General features: G+C 42.2%; 2 protein-coding genes across 5 annotated transcripts in view; one reads left to right on the top strand and one right to left on the bottom strand.

Moving 5' to 3' along the window:
* Positions 1–14,476, top strand: part of LOC118363327 (uncharacterized) — a 33,383-nt gene extending 18,907 nt beyond the window's left edge. For 2 of the 4 annotated variants that reach the window (XM_052489301.1, XM_052489331.1), the window contains 3 exons: positions 2,075–2,247; positions 5,305–5,385; positions 5,617–7,989. The gene's annotated coding sequence lies outside the window, so the exon portion shown is untranslated. Of the gene's footprint in view, positions 1–2,074; positions 2,248–5,304; positions 5,386–5,567; positions 7,991–13,880 lie in introns of those variants that run through there. The other 2 variants (XM_052489307.1, XM_052489309.1) reach the window with 2 other exon arrangements.
* Positions 9,437–16,767, bottom strand: csf3a (colony stimulating factor 3 (granulocyte) a). Its single transcript, XM_035748684.2, has 5 exons — positions 14,510–16,767; positions 13,797–13,981; positions 13,271–13,381; positions 12,895–13,035; positions 9,437–12,771 (listed from the first exon to the last, which is right to left on the bottom strand). The coding sequence occupies exons 1-5, from the start codon at positions 14,523–14,525 to the stop codon at positions 12,577–12,579; spliced, it is 648 nt and encodes a 215-aa protein (XP_035604577.2). The 5' UTR covers positions 14,526–16,767; the 3' UTR covers positions 9,437–12,576.

Genomic DNA, 16,767 nt, shown 5'->3' on the forward strand with positions numbered 1-16,767 from the left:
CTCTTCCACCAATGCACCTGCAAGTTCCCAGACATTTCTGGGGGGAATGGCCAAGGCCCTAGCCCTCACCCTCCGATCCGACAGGTCCCAGACGTGCTCAATGGGATTGAGATCTGGGCAATTCGCTGACCATGGCAGTACACTGACATTCTTGTTTTGCAGGAAATCACGCACAGAACGAGCAGTATGGCTGGTGGCATTGTCATGCTGGAGGGTCATGTCAGGGTGAGCCTGCAGGAAGGGTACCACATGAGGGAGGAGGATGTCTTACCTGTAATGCACAGCATTGAGATTGCTTGCAATGACAACAAGATCAGTCCGATGATGCTGTAACACACCGCCCCAGACCATGACGGACCCTCCACCTCCACCTCCAAATCAATCCCGCTCCAGAGTACAGGCCTCGGTGTAACGCTCATTCCTTTCGACGATAAACACAAATCCGACCATCACCCCTGGTGAGACAAAACTGCGACTCGTCAGAGAAGAGCACTTTTTGCCAGTCCTGTCTGTTCCGGCGACGGTGGGTTTGTTCCCATAGGCAACGTTTTTGCAGGTGATGTCTGGTGAGGACCTGCCTTACTACAGGCCTACAAGTCCCCAGTCCAGCCTCTCTCAGCCTATTGCGGACAGTCTGAGCACTGATGGAGGGATTGCGCGTTCCTGGTGTAACTCGGGCAGTTGTTGTTGCCATCCTGTACCTGTCCCGCAGATGTGATGTTTGGATGTACCGATCATGTGCAGGTGTTGTTACATCTGGTCTGCCACTGCGAGGACGATCAGCTGTCCGTCTTGTCTCCCTGTAGCGCCGTCTTAGGCGTCTCACAGTACGGACATTGCAATTTATTTCCATGGCCACATCTGCAGTCCTCAGGCAACAAAAGAGACGTTTTTTGTTTAGGCATTAAAGTATTTTTTTGTAAATAAATTATCTGAATGTGTGTCTGTCTCTGTGTGTATTTACTCTTGCTGTATATCATTTCCTATATTCAATTTACTATATATATATATATATACACTCAATATACTCAATTTCTTATATCATTGTATATCTTTCCCCCTTCTGATGACCAGGTGGCGAATCGCATCTCTGCATGTCTGGCAGACATATCAGTGTGGATGACGGATCACCACCTCAAGCTGAACCTCGGCAAGACGGAGCTGCTCTTCCTCCCGGGGAAGGACTGCCCGTTCCATGATCTCGCCATCACGGTTGACAACTCCATTGTGTCCTCCTCCCAGAGCGCTAAGAACCGTGGCGTGATCCTGGACAACACCCTGTCGTTCTCAACTAACATCAAGGCGGTGGCCCGTTCCTGTAGGTTCATGCTCTACAACATCCGCAGAGTACGACCCTGCCTCACACAGGAAGCGGCGCAGGTCCTAATCCAGGCACTTGTCATCTCCCGTCTGGATTACTGCAACTCGCTGTTGGCTGGGCTCCCTGCCTGTGCCATTAAACCCCTACAACTCATCCAGAACGCCGCAGCCCGTCTGGTGTTCAACCTTCCCAAGTTCTCTCACGTCACCCCGCTCCTCCGCTCTCTCCACTGGCTTCCAGTTGAAGCTCGCATCCGCTACAAGACCATGGTGCTTGCCTACGGAGCTGTGAGGGGAACGGCACCTCAGTACCTCCAGGCTCTGATCAGGCCTTACACCCAAACAAGGGCACTGCGTTCATTCACCTCTGGCCTGCTCGCCTCCCTACCACTGAGGAAGTACAGTTCCCTCTCAGCCCAGTCAAAACTGTTCGCTGCTCTGGCTCCCCAATGGTGGAACACACTCCCTCACGACGCCAGGACAGCGGAGTCAATCACCACCTTCCGGAGACACCTGAAATCCCACCTCTTTAAGGAATACCTAGGATAGGATAAAGTAATCCTTCTCACCCCCCTTAAAAGATTTAGATGCACTATTGTAAAGTGGCTGTTCCACTGGATGTCATAAGGTGAATGCACCAATTTGTAAGTCGCTCTGGATAAGAGCGTCTGCTAAATGACTTAAATGTTAAATGTAAATGTAATTTAGGGTATGTATCAATCCATTTCTCATTCCTACTTCCTATGTGTCTCAGGAGCTGCTGAAGGAGACTCGCCAGGAGTGGTCCAACCGGGTGGTGCAGCTGCTTTACAGCATTTTCTGCCTGGACACCCAGCAGATCACCTTCACCCTGCTGGGCCACACCCTGCTCACAGACTCGGCCTACTGGCACAGCCTGGCAGACCCGCCCAGCAAGGCCCTGGCCAAGTAAGACTGAGTCCTCCGAGTCTAGTTTCTCGGATTCTCAATGGCAATGCTATGATAATGTGCCATGTGCTAGCTAAGTCATAGGGGCTTGCTATCTGGCTTAATAGGTGACTGTAGGGGACAGTTTCCAGAACAGAGATTAAACCTAGTCCTGGCCAAAAAAAACACTTTCAATTGAGATTCCCCATTAGTCCAGGGCTAGGCTTAATCTGTGCCTGGGAAGCCGGCCCTAGTTAAACATGGTCCCTGTACAGCAGGGTTCCCCATCTGAGCATCTGCTCAGCTCCAATGAGGACGAGCCGGTGGTCCTCTATTGTCTAGGTGAGACTGCTGCTCTCTGGTGTCAAACAAAGTACATCAGGGACGGGTTCAGCAGGCAGACGTTGGGTAAAGTTGCAGATAGAAATGATATGAAAGAAAGTTATAGAACATGTTAAGATAAAAAATATATATATTATCATAAATAAATAAAAACATAACATGATGCCACGATACTTTAAAATACAATGGGATCAACAACATTGCATTCAACTCATATTACTGGCCTTTATGACAAGGTGAAAAGAAAGAAGCGTGTGTTAAAAAATCCACTCCAAATCATTCTGTTTGCAACAAGGCTGTTAAGTAATACTGCAAGACAACACGGCAAATCAATTAACTTTTTGGCCTAAATTAAAAATTACAGGTTTGGGTCAAATCCAATACAACACAGAGTGAAACCCTCTCTATTTTCAAGTATTGTGATTGCATGTTATGGGTATGCTTGTCATCGACCGGGACTGTGGAGTTTTTCAGGATCAATATGAATGGAGCAAGGCCCAGGTAAAAAGTTAGAGGAAATCCCGCCTCAGTCTTTTGAATATCTAACCCTGGGATAGTTTTATTTTTCAGCAAGACATTTATTCAAATGTTTATGCCAAAAACACACAAGAATGGCTTTCCAATAGGTGTTCCTGAGTTGTTTAGTCTCAGTCCTGACTTAAATGTGCTTGAAAATGTTTGAATATTGCTGCCCATTAATGATTCCCAATTGAATCAGCTTGAACAATTTTGACAAAAATAATGAATATATGTTTCCCTATGATTGTGCAAAGTTGGTAGAATCTTAATGGAGAGTAATCCAAGTATGATATTTAAGTTTCTTTGTTGTTGTTTTTTAATTTGGAACATTTTCTATAACTTTCATTCACTTTGAAGATGTGGAGTCGGTTGTGTAGATCTGTATGAATCTGTAATTTAATAGATGTAATTTTAAGGTAGAAAATGTTGAAATAAGTTAAAGGGGGGTGTAGACTTTCCATCTATATGGAGAGCCAATTTTCAAAATACAATTTTTACATGGCGTTTGACTTTTTACTGTGCCTTCGTGGGTTGACTGCATTCACCCAGATTCCATGAAGGTTTTTAAGACCCGAGTAGGGTTCTGAACCTCCATCAACTGCAAGTAGACACAAGCTCTCTAAACCAAATGACAGGCAAACAATAACAACTGTTTTCATAAGAAAAAGGGTTACTTTTCCCCCCATATCACCAGGGTGAAATGGGCAATTCTAAAAGCTAGGTAAATGTAGTTTACTTGCCTTAACATGATTTAAACCTGCCTTGGGCAAAACTGTGATCACGGAGTACAGCTTGAAATTTGAGCAATCGTGGCCATTCTGTATAGAATTGAAACTTCCCTGCGTCAAATCACACAGTATATTGCATTACTCTGGAAAGCAATAGCACACTTCTGTTGAATGACGAGGTTTAGTGGACTAATTAGTGTCAGGTAGAAACCCAGTGTGCAAGAAGGTGGTGTAGAAGAACATTTTGGAAAAACACGCACTTTAAATATTACATACACACTATACATGTGTATGTATAGTGGAGGGAACAAGGTCATTTAGAAACTTCTATTTCCCTGCTATGGACTTGAAATAGGAGGAAGTGTCCTCATAGACTCACTCATATGATACATTTTTTTTAAATTTCTTACACCAGTACTTCAATTGAAATCCAAAAGGGAAGAGGAATTTTTCCTAACTGCGACCTTAATTGCCTACCGTCTGTAAGCTGTTAGTGTCTTAACGACCGTTCCACAAGTGCATGTTTGCAGTTTGGCGTCAGTGTGCAAATGCTCACCTTCGATGGCCACTGGCACGCTAGAGAAGTGTGCTCTTCACGGATGAATCCCAGTTTCAATTGTACCAGGTAGATGGCATACCGCGTTTATGGGGTCGTGTGGGCGAGCGATTTTCTGATATTGTTGTGAACCCCATGGTGGTGGCGGGATTATGGTATATGAGCAGGCATAAGCTACGGAAAACAAACACAATTGGATTTTATCAATGGCAATTTGAATGCACAGTGATGTTGTGCCATTCATCCGTCGCCATCACCACGTTTCAGCGTAATGCACGGCCCCATCTGTACACAATTCATGGAAGCTGAAAATGTCCCAGTTCTTCCATGGCCTGCATACTCACCAGACATGTCACACATTGAGCATGTTTGGGATGCTCTGGATCGACGTGTACAACCGTTTGTTCCACTTCCCGCCAATATCCAGCAACATCGCCCACCCATTGGGACAACAATCAACAGCCTGATCAACTCTATGCGAAGGAGGTGACGCGCTGCATGAGGCAAATGGTGGTCACACCAGATACAGATTTTTTTTGGTTTGTTATCCACACCCTACCTTTATTGTTACCAACAGTATCTGTATTCCCAGTCATGTAAAATCCATAGATTAGGGCCTAATTAATTTATTTCAATTGACTGATTTCCTAATAGGAACTATAACTCAGTAACATCGTTGAAATTGTTGCATTTATATTTTTGTTCAGTATATTAATCTGACGTCACAATAATCGTAATATTGTGTGCATGTAACCGTGCTCACTGACACAACTTCCATATGGGTTCTTTAACCTTGGCTGCCTATGAACCACAATAACCCCCCTACTATTTTGACTTTGCTAATGAAGACACTTTTTCCTCTTTCTCCATTCCTGTTGATTGTCACTATAATGACCTTTAATCTTTTCCCTGTCTCTTGTGGTTGTGTTGTAGGTGATCGCTCCATGTCCACCTCCCTATCGGCCTCCCAGCTCCACACGGTCAACATGAGGGACCCTCTCAACCACGTCCTAGGTTAGAACCATGCGCCGGTCTCAAAGCTTTAGCACCTTTAGGCATTGTGGCTTACCAATATGGCTTACCAGGGCATGCCTTTAATGTTTTAGTGCTTCTCATAACGATTTCATTCTAGCTTATATGTTTGATTAAGTTGCTCTGGATAAGAGCGTCTGCTAAATGACTCAAATGTGATCTAGTGGAGCCCAGGACGGATCCACTCTGCTCTCTCTCTTTCTCCCTCTAAAGCCAACCGGTTCCTGCTGATCTCATCTGTCCTGGGCTCCAAGACAGCGGGGCCACACACCCAGTTTGTGCAGAACTTCATGAAGGAGTATGTGGACTGCCTGGAACAGGGCAGCTGTGGGAGCATCTTGCAGTTCATGCCTTTCACCATGGTGAGTGGGAGAGAGGGGAGTTGACCGTGGGGGAGATGAACTGTGGTAGTCTAGGGGAAGGAGAGTAGTTATGTAGTGATAACAGTTGATTGTTAGTTCTACGCAACTTAGGTAAGAAATGTGACCTCGACATGGGATTTTTACTCAACACATTCTGGGGAGACATATTCCTGCAATGAGATTGTTTTTCATTTCTTTTGATAATGATAATTTTACTATTTCTACCTTCTATGTTTAAAAAAAATCTTAGTACATCTGGCCCCAAGTCTCTAGCTGACCTCATACTTGCATCCACACTTTTATAATGATGCTTTTAATGTATGATTTAAAAATAGGTGAAAAAAAAAACTTCTCATTCCTCTTGTTTCTTTGTTCATACTTTTATTGAATTGAATTATTTTATGATTTGAAGAGCTACAGTTGAAGTTGGAAGTGTACATAAACCTAAGCCAAATACATTTAAACTCGGTTTTTCACAATTCCTGACATTTAATCCTAGTAATAATTCAGTTTTATGTCAGTTGGGATCACCACAAGAATGTGAAATGTCAGAATAATAGTAGAGAGAATGATTTATTTCAGCTTTTACTTCTTTCATCACATGCCCAGTGGGTCAGATGTTTACATACACTCAATTAGTATTTGGTAGCATTGCCTTTAAATTGTTTAACTTGTGTCAAACGTTTCGGGTAGCCTTCCACAAGCTTCCCACAAGTTGGGTGAATTATGGCCCATTCCTCCTGACAGAGCTAGTGTAACTGAGTCAGGTTTGTAGGCCTCCTTGCTCGCACACACTTTTTCAGTTCTTCCCACAAATGTTATTTTGGATTGATTTGGCTTTGTGATGGCCACTCCAATACCTTGACTGTGTTGTCCTTAGGCCATTTTGCCACAACTTTGGAAGTATGCTTGGGGTCATTGTCCATCTGGAAGACCCATTTGCGACCAAACTTTCATTTCCTGACTGATGTTACTTCAATATATCCGCATCATTTTCTTGTCCTCATGATACCATCTATTTTGTGAAGTGCACCAGTCCCTCCTGCAGCAAAGCACCCCCACAACGTGATGCTGCCACCCCCATGCTTCACGGTTGGGATGGTGTTCTTCGGCTTGCAAGAATCCCCCTTTATTTTTTTTTCCCATGATGTCAGCAAAGAGGCACTGAGTTTGATGGTAGGGCTTGAAATACATCCAAGGGTACACCTCCAATTGACTCAAATTATGTCAGTTAGCCTTTCAGAAGCTTCTAAAGCCATTACATAATTTTCTTTCTGTTTAAAGGCACAGTCAACTTAGTGTATGTAAACTTCTGACCCACTGGAATTGTGATACAGTGAATTATAAGTGAAATCTGTCTGTAAACAATTGTTTGAAAAATTTCATGTCATGCACAAAGTTGATGTCCTAACCGACTTGCCAAAACGATAGTTTGTTAACAAGAAATTTGTGGAGTGGTTGAAAAACGACATGTAAACTTCCAACTTCAACTGTATATAAATAGTTAGAATTTGGAGAATGCCACGTAAGAAGTGTGTCGTGTGTCGTCTGTCTGTCTGTCGGTCGGTCGGTCGTGGGCATCACTGACCTGACTCTGCCCCTGGGGAGGAGCGTAGCAGCAAAGGCCAGCTTAGTCTTATGGTTCCCAGGGCTCAGCTCACCCACCTCTGCCTTCTCCATGGATTCTGTTTCCCCAGTCACTCAGGGGCAAAACCAGCTTCACAAATAAATAACTATTTTACTTAGTCATGTATTAGTGTCAATGTGAGACTAAGAGAAGATCTGACAAAGTGGAAGTTAAGATTCACACTTCAAAGCTTGGGACTCCACTTAGATGGTGTTTCATCACTTTGGCATAGAAATGCCAGTTTCACGATACTCCAAAGTTGGTTAACAACTGTTATGTAATCCTGATTGCTTCATCATTCATTCAAATGTAGGTTTTCTTTCATTTTGATAGTCTCTATGGTTTCTCATTTCAGTAGTCTATATAGTCAGTAATAAAAAACTGTCAAATTAAATGTTTTCACAATCTTGGAATCATTATTCATAAAAAGTGTACATATTGTCATCTTTATAATAACGCCTCATGAAAATGTAAATACCTTCTAAATTAAGATATTTTATAGGTGTTTTTCAGTATGCTGATAATTTTCAGAATTCAAATATTTTCACTTAAATACAAAGTATATACAGTACCAGTCAAAAGTTTGGACACCTACTCATTCAAGGGTTTTTCTTTATTTTGACTATTTTCTACATTGTAGAATAATAGCGAAGACATCAAAACTATGAAATAATATATGGAATCATGTAGGAACCAAAAAAGTGTTAAACAAATGTAAATATATTTTAGATTCTTCAAAGTCGCCACCCTTTGCCAAATATAAAATATATTTTGATTTGTTTAACACTTTATTGGGCATGACATGATTCCATATGTGTTATTTCATAGTTTGTCTTCACTATTATTTCACAGGTGTAGAAAATAGTAAAAATAAAGAAGAACCCTGGAATGACTAGATGTGTCAACTTTTGAATGGTAATGTGCGTTAATTGACCTTCAGTGCTCCTTGCTAGAGTAATAGTCTTACCTACCTGTAACATTGTTTACAGTGACTTCCTCCCGTTGCTTGCTTTGTTTTTGTCGTTATCAAACATATGGCTACTGAATGTCACTATCCCATCACTAGGTTCCTGTGTTTTGTTTAATTATGTCACATGACCTGGATTTTAACCTTATAAAAAGGGGACAGTTTGATAAAGCTTTAAGTCAGATGGTCCAGCACCATCCTCAGATTTTGTGTCTTATTCTCATTTCTGGGTAAGGGAAAAAAATCTAGGTCATATGACATGAATAACCAAAACACAGGGCCTTACCCATGACGGATGATCACATGGCATGGTTTTGAGACAGAAAGGGCCTTATTCTTTAGGGCACATCATAGCAGAATGTTTTGCAACTGAAAATGAAAATAAGCATTTGTTATTGGTAGTTAATCCCTGTTTCAGACCATTTTCTTCCGTTTGATGCCAAATGAACATGACCACAATAACCATAATCCCACATGTTCAACCTCTTCACTGTCACATGGTGGTGTGATGCTCTCTGAGTGATATTCCCCGGGCCTTTGAAGGAACACCCCACTGGTGATTCTTAGTGAGCTTGTGCTTATCAGTCATCTAGCCTTGCATAACTTCCTAAATGAAGTTCCTGGATGGGGGAGGGAAATAAGGGATGTCATTAGACGTAACAGTCTAAATGTTACTTTCGGGTTCACAGAATATGCTTACTCACTGTCTAATAATCCTTCATTTCCTCTGTAGACGGTCAACCAAGCATCTAGACACAAGGCTTTTAAGGAACAACTGCTTTTACTAGACAACCCTTGTCCTACCATATTTGGCAATTGCAAACCTCATTTTTGTTATTATACTTAACACAAATATAACGTAACATGCATCAAGTTCATAAAAGGAAATCAGTCAATTGAAATAAATTCATTAGGCCCTAATCTATGGATTTCACATGACTGGGAATACAGATATGCATCTGTTGGTCACAGATACCTTAAGAAATATATATATTTTTTTAAGGTGTAGATCAGAAAACCAGTCCGTATCTGGTGTGACCACCATTTGCCTCATGCAGCGAGACATCTCCTTTGCATAGAGTTTGAACAGGCTGTTGATTGTAGCCTGTGGAATGTTGTCCCACTCTTCTTCAATGGCTGTGCGAAGTTGCTGAATATTGGCAAGAACTGGAACACGCTGTCATATGTCGATCCAGGGCATCCCAAACATGCTCAATGTGTGAAATGTCTGGTGATTATGCAGGCCATGGAAGAACTGAGACATTTTCTGCTTCCAGGAATTGTGTACAAATCCTTTCGACATGGTGTATTATAATGCTGAAAGATGTGATGGCAGCGGATGAATAGCACAATGGGTCTCAGGATCTCATCACGATATCTCTGTTCATTCAAATTGCCATTGCTAAAATGCAATTGTGTTCATTGTCCATAACTTATGCCTGCCCATACCATAAACACACAGCCACCATGGGGTATTCTGTTCACAACGTTAACATCAAACCACTCGCCCACACGACGCCATGCACATGGTCTGCGGTTGTGAGGCCGGTTGGATGTACTGCCACATTCTCTAAAACTTACCTGGAGGTGGCTTATGGTCGAAAAATAAACATACAATTCTCTGACAAACAGCTCTGGTGGACATTCCTGCAGACGGCATGCCAATTGCACGTTCTCTCAACTTGAGCCATCTGTAGCATTGTGTTGTGTGATGAAACTGCACATTTCCGAGTGGTCTTGTATTGTCCCAAGCACAAGGTATGTAATGATCATGCTGTTTAATCAGCTTCTCGGTATGCCACACCTCTCAGGTGGATGGATTATCTTGGTAAAGGAAAAATGCTCACTAACAGGGATGTAAACTAAACAATTTAGAGAAAGAAGCTTTTTGTGCATATTGAACATTTTTGGGTTCTTTTTTATTTCAGCTCATGAAACATGGGACGAACATGTTTATATTTTTGTTCAGTGTATATTTGGTGAGCGCTAATGCATTGCATTTGACAAAATAAAATGTACCAATAACTCCAAAATGAAGTATAACATACAGATACTTGCAAGCAATTGTCTCTGTAAAAAACAGTACATTTTCATAGAACTTATGAAATACAAATGGTGGATTCATGTATAACCCCTAAAAAAAACTTCCTCAATGACACCCTGGGACAAAAGTTGATAACAGCTTATGAAGCTTACTACAAAGGTTGCTCACAAAGCATACAGGCCAATAATCGAGTAGGCTTGCAGTGCATTTGGAAAGTATTCAGACCCCTTGACTTTCTCCACATGTTGTTATGTTACAGCTTTATTCTAAAATGGATTACATTTATCTACAAACAATACCCCATAATGACAAAGCGAAAACGGGTTTTATACAAAATAAAAAAACAGGGCCTCCCGAGTGGCGCAGCGATCTAAGGCACTGCATCGCAGTGCTTTAGGTGTCACTACAGACCCAGGTTTGATCCCAGGCTATGTCACAACCGGCCGTGACCGGGAGTCCCATAGGACGTTGCACAATTGGCAGTTCTGGCTGGGGGGGCTTTACTTGGCTTATCACACTCTAGCGACTCCTTGTGGCAGGCCGGGCGCCTGCAGGCTGACTTCGGTGGTCAAATGAGCTGTGTTTCCTCCGACACATTGGTGCGGCTGGTTTCCCGGGATAAGCGGGCAGGTGTTAAGGAGCGCGGATTGGCAGGTCAAAAAATGTACATAAGTATTAAAACTCTTTGCTATGAGACTCGAAATTGAGCTCAGGTGAATCCTGAGGTGAATGTCTGCTGCATTGAAGGTCCCCAAGAACACAATGGCCTCCATCGTTCTTAAATGGAATAAGTTTGGAACCACCAAGACCTGGCCGCCTGGCCAAACTGAGCAATCGGGGGCGAAGGGCCTTGGTCAGGGAGGTGACCAAGAACCCGATGGTCACTCTGACAGAGCTCTAGAGTTCCTCTGTGCAGATGGGAGAACCTTCCAGAAGGACAACCATCTCTGCAGCACTCCACCAATCAGGCCTTTATGGTAGAGTGGCCAGGAGGAAGCAACTAACTCCTCAGTAAAAGGCACATGACAGCCCACGTGTAGTTTGCCAAAAGGCACATAAAGGTTCTGACTGAGAAACAAGATTCTCTGGTCCAATGAAACCAAGATTGAACTCTTTGGCCTGAATGCCAAGCGTCGCGTCTGGAGGAAACCTGGCACTATCCCTACGGTGAAGCATGGTGGTGGCAGCATCATGCTGTGGGGATGTTTTTCAGAGGCAGGGACCGGGAGACTAGTCAGGATCACGGAAAAGATGAACAGAGCAAATTACAGAGAGGTCCTTGATTTTAAAAACCTGCTCCAGAGCACTCGGGAACTCAGACTGGGGAGAAGGTTCACCTTCCAACAGGACAACAACCCTAAGCACACAGCCAAGACAACACAGGAATGGCTTCGGGACAAGTCTCTGAATGACCTTGAGTGGCCCAGCCAGAGCCCGGATTTGAACATGATCGAACATCTCTGGAGACCTGAAAATAGCTGTGCAGTGACGCTCCCCATCCAACCTGACAGAGCTTGAGAGGATCTGCAGAGAGGATTGAGAGTACAGGTGTGCCAAGCTTGTAGTGTCATACCCAAGAAGACTCTAGGCTGTAATCACTGCCAACAGTGATTCAACAACATACTGAGTAAAGGGTGTGAATACTTATGTAAATGTAATATATATAAAAAATTAACTGACTTGCCTAGTTAAATAAATTTAAGAACAAATTCTAATTTACAATGATGGCCTAGGAACAGTGCCTTGTTTAGGGGCAAAACGACAGATTTTTACCTTTATAGCTCTGGGATTCGATCTAGCAGCCTTTCGGTTACTGGCCCAATGCTCTAACCACTAGGTTACCTGGCGCCCCAAAATATACATTTGCTAAAAATTCTAAAAACCTGTTTTTGCTCTGTCATTATGGAGTATTATATGTGTAGATTTGAGGGGGGCAATTTAGTCAATTTTAGAATAAGGCTGTACTGTAACAAAATCTGGAAAAAGTCAAGGGTTCTGAATACTTTCCAAATGCACTGTAATTGGAACATGTAAAAAAGCATTTAAATTATATTTTAAGCATTTGATAAATACACATCTAATCATAAATAGACTAAATATAAATAGGTCATAAATAAATAAATAAATAAAATAGATCACCATAAAAATATGTCCATTTCAAGTCAGTTTTGGGTCAATCGCTCTCCCCATTTGCTTGGGCTATGTTCCTTAGACTGCGGACTATGTCCTGGCCAAAGCTTTGGAGCTGCACCAGAGTCAGATGTGTGGCTACCTGAACCTCATAGTCCCCAGTGAGACGAGAGGCCAGGCTTGTGGCTGTGGGCTGCACCGCCACCGGGCTCTCTGCCACTTGGACCGCTTTCAGCATCTGGAGATACAAAGAACTCTATAATCAATCAGCATTTATGTCGGAACAGTATTTGAATCCAATGGATTTTATAATACTGTGTATGCGTGCATGGTGTATAAGTCCTTTTACAGGGAGCCTCACCCTGTTGATCTGGACGCGGAGATCTCTGATATCAGTCAGCAGTGCAGTGATTCTCTCTGTGTTGGCCAGGCGTTGTACGACAGCTCTTAGCAGGTCCTGGTGCACCTGTAGTCCCTCTGACATACGTCTCAGACAGGTCTCCTGATTGATGGAGAGACCTCAAATGTCAAAGCAATGCCTTATTTCTAGGGCTGATATAATTTTCAGATGCCATATTTCTTATAGTTTCTAATCCGGGCCTAGAGTTGTTCCTGGGCAGGTCTGGCCGTAACTATAGTACTATAGGCTCCAGGTAGTAACATATTTCATCCTGAACCTGGTCTTCATATTCACGTGAATTAGGCATAGAGGCTGTAGTGCAGAGTCTGACGCTCACCAAAGTAAAGTTATCTGTCAAGGCTTTGAGTGTGGGAGCTGAGGGGATGCCAAGGTTGATCGCCAGGTATTGTAGTTTCCTGTTCTCGCTGCTCGAGTTAAGAATCAGGGTCTGAGAACCAAAAGACAGGATTAGAAAACCAATGTTTAGAATTAGAACATTGGACGTCCATTAAGTACTTATCTAAACTGATTGGAATTTCCAACTAAAATAACTGATTCCACCTATCAAAAATTGATACATTTTGTGCGTAATAGTAGGCCTATATAGGCTACAGTTGACATTTTTTGTGCACGATCAGACCACCATAGACATAAAAACATCGTCCAGAATGGTAACAGCTTCTTCAATGCTTGTGTATTCTATTAAATGTAAAGTTCCTGTAATATGGAGAATGATAATACATCTGATTGGATTTGGCCTATACAGCTCACTCTCCCCACAGATACACAAACGGTGGTGTCTGGTACAGCCTGCCACGGGCAGAAGTAACGTTAGTGGGCTTAGCCGAGGCCGATCCACTTACCTCAGAATGAATGCACGATGTGTGTGTCTCAGGAATAGCATCCAACACCTTTTTGATCAAACTCTTGCTGTTTTCTACGGACAGGTTGAATTCTGGATCGTCGACTAGTTGACCCGCCTCGCCAGAATATTCCAAGATCGGTGCGCTTTGACCGTAGCTGGCCATGTTGCAGAGAATGGCGAAAACTGTAGAGAACAACGTTGCCTCTGTTATAGCTTCCGAACCTCCGGTTTAATGCAATGTCGAAATCGGGGTTGTGATGAAACTGTGTGATCATTGGTTGATATGAATATGCAATATCTGTCCCATTTGCCCTAGCAAATTACACACATCCCCGTGAGTATAACCTAGTTAAAAATAGCAACAGGGGAACAGGAACCCCTGTCAAAAATACCTGCACCTTTAAAAATAAATCCATAGCTATAACTTCAAACTATCTTTTACAGTGATAACTCAATGATAGCCTTGATTCCATCAACTATTTGACTTGCTCTGAAGTATCCTTCTTTCTCTGAAATAACTTTTGTCTGAACTAAAAAGTTGAAACATCCTAATTTTACAATTTTTTTTGTCGTTTAAAAGCTGCCCATCTAATAAATTGTCTACGAGAATATATTCCACGTTTTACTTTACTTGTTGCATTCTTTCTCATATCCAGTTGTTGTGAAGTCAGTCAGTCTACCAGCAGTGAAGGAGGGACTTGTACTACTCACCTATCAGAATATTCATTGCCTTTGGGTTGATGGCACTTCAAGGAATTTGCTGATACAATTGACCGACCAGTGAACGCAAGTTGTTAGATACCATCATAGCCTTTACCCACTATATTTATACTAGTTGATGGGAATTCCCTTTCTATCACAATACTAGCTGTACAGTATCGAGTTGAATCAGTCATCTTTTCTGGTGGAAGTGTAAAAATATTGCAATTGAATGGGCTGTATTATAAACACATTTTAATTGAATACATATATGCTACATGTATAGTAATATGAACATGAAAATAATCTTGAAACAACTTGAACATCTAAAACATCTTTAAAATGTGTTGGCATGGTGTTATAATTCGGCAGCTGTGTTAAGTGACAATGGAGCCTGGGTTGGCAAATTATGACAATAACTTAACGTTCATATATACATACATTTTCTAATTTTGGTTAGGAAAAGCTGTGTAGACCAGTAATATTGAAGTCATTACATTCTGGAGAGAAAAAAACTATCTGGAATTCCTACATTCCAAAAACTGAGCCTATCCTCAGGCAATGTTAATTAGAGGAAAACATACGTATCTGGAAAGCCCAATGAAACAGAACTGTCCTGACATACATTGAGAATACAAAACATTAAGAACACCTGCTCTTTCCATGACATAGACTGACCAGGTGAATCCAGGTGAAAACTTTGATCCCTTATTGATGTCACTTGTTAAATCCACTTCCATCAGTGTAGATGAAGGGGGAGAGACCGGTTGAATAAGGATTTTTATGCCTTGAGACATGGATTTTGTATGTTTGCCCTTCAGAGGGTGAATGGGCAAGACAAAATATTTAAGTGCCTCTGAACAAGGTATGGTAGTAGGTGCCAGGTCTGTGTCAATAACTGCCACGCTGCTGGGTTTTTTCACACTCAGCAGTTTTCTGTGTGTATCACGAATGATCTACCACCTAAAGGACATCCAGCTAACTTGACACAACTGTGGGAAGCATTGGAGTCAACATAGGCCAGCATCCCTGTGGAACACTTTAGACACCTTGTGGAGTCCATGCCCTGATGAATTGAGGCTGTTCTGAGGGCAAAAGCTGTTCCTAATGTTTGGTATACTCAGTGTATACTGGAGGGGGGACCACCGAGAGTTCCACAGTAGTTTTCATCACAGGTCTTAAAATACTACATTTTAGTAATCCACTATAACAAAACATTACATTTCAGGAATTGCATCACCTTTATGAAACAAAACACATCTCACATGTGCAGTGGATTCATTAATATCCTCATTTCCTAAAACTCTGGATTTGATAGTGTGGTCACTGTGGTCAAATAATAACTTCCACTTAGTTTCACTTCTGTTCTCTTAGTCTCGATTGCCATCAGTGAAAATTCTTCTTAAATGGAAGTTAGGATTTGCCCCGATGTGAGCAAGTGGAGTGAGTGACGTCAAATAAAAATGGAATTGGCCTCTGTGGGGTTTCATACAAGTCTGCCATCTTGTGGCCTCTTGTTACCCAAGCCTCAGTTTCTGATTTACTCAACAGTGGCATTCATCAGCACCAGCAAATAGGTTCCTCTCAGCCTATAGGTGTGCTTCCTAGTCTTAATTTGCTTCTTCTAAGGGGGAAATCTCAAACTGACATCCAGCCACGGCTCTTCTCTTATATGTGACTAAATCACTATGTATTTGTATTTTATTGACTGTTGTTTTGACTTATGTATTCCTTTCAACATCATTTGTACAAATTGACCAAAGGCTGTTTTATGGATTCCAATTCTATACTAAATACCTTGCAGTGTTTTGTCAGCCCTTCTCAACCATGTCTTGTATAGTTGTATAGTTCTCCTTGTAACAGATCCGGTTTCTCTTCATGCTTTGACACTAAAACTGAGCCTGTGATCAGTCAATGTGGATTGTTACATCTGGCCATGCATGGAGAGCTCCACCAAACCAGACCCCTGAAATCCACACGGCCTCTATCTTCATTCAACCAAACCTAGACATGAAAGGAGGCCATTATTCACTGCCGTGCTCAATGTAAATGTTACTGACCTGGGTATTGAACCCAAAGTTTCCACGCAACTCAAGACAGTGTCAGCTCGCTGAGCTAAAACCTAGAGCATTAGCTCCAGAACTAACATGAGTCTTTAGTTCTCAGGCGAGGTCACTTGTCACACATACCATAAAATGTTTTTGCACAGTAAAAGGACCGGTTACACTTGGTATAGACCTACTGCCTGTACATGGGTAATCTGGTGGATA

The sequence above is a fragment of the Oncorhynchus keta genome, chromosome 3 (assembly GCF_023373465.1).
Source record: "Oncorhynchus keta strain PuntledgeMale-10-30-2019 chromosome 3, Oket_V2, whole genome shotgun sequence".
NCBI classification, from domain to species: Eukaryota; Metazoa; Chordata; class Actinopteri; order Salmoniformes; family Salmonidae; genus Oncorhynchus; species Oncorhynchus keta.

Coding starts and splice junctions, on each gene's coding strand:
- csf3a (XM_035748684.2), bottom strand. Junction 13,036..13,270: donor TGACAGATAACTTTACTTTG/GTGAGCGTCAGA, acceptor TCCATCAATCAG/GAGACCTGTCTGAGACGTAT. Junction 12,772..12,894: donor TCCGCGTCCAGATCAACAGG/GTGAGGCTCCCT, acceptor TTGTATCTCCAG/ATGCTGAAAGCGGTCCAAGT.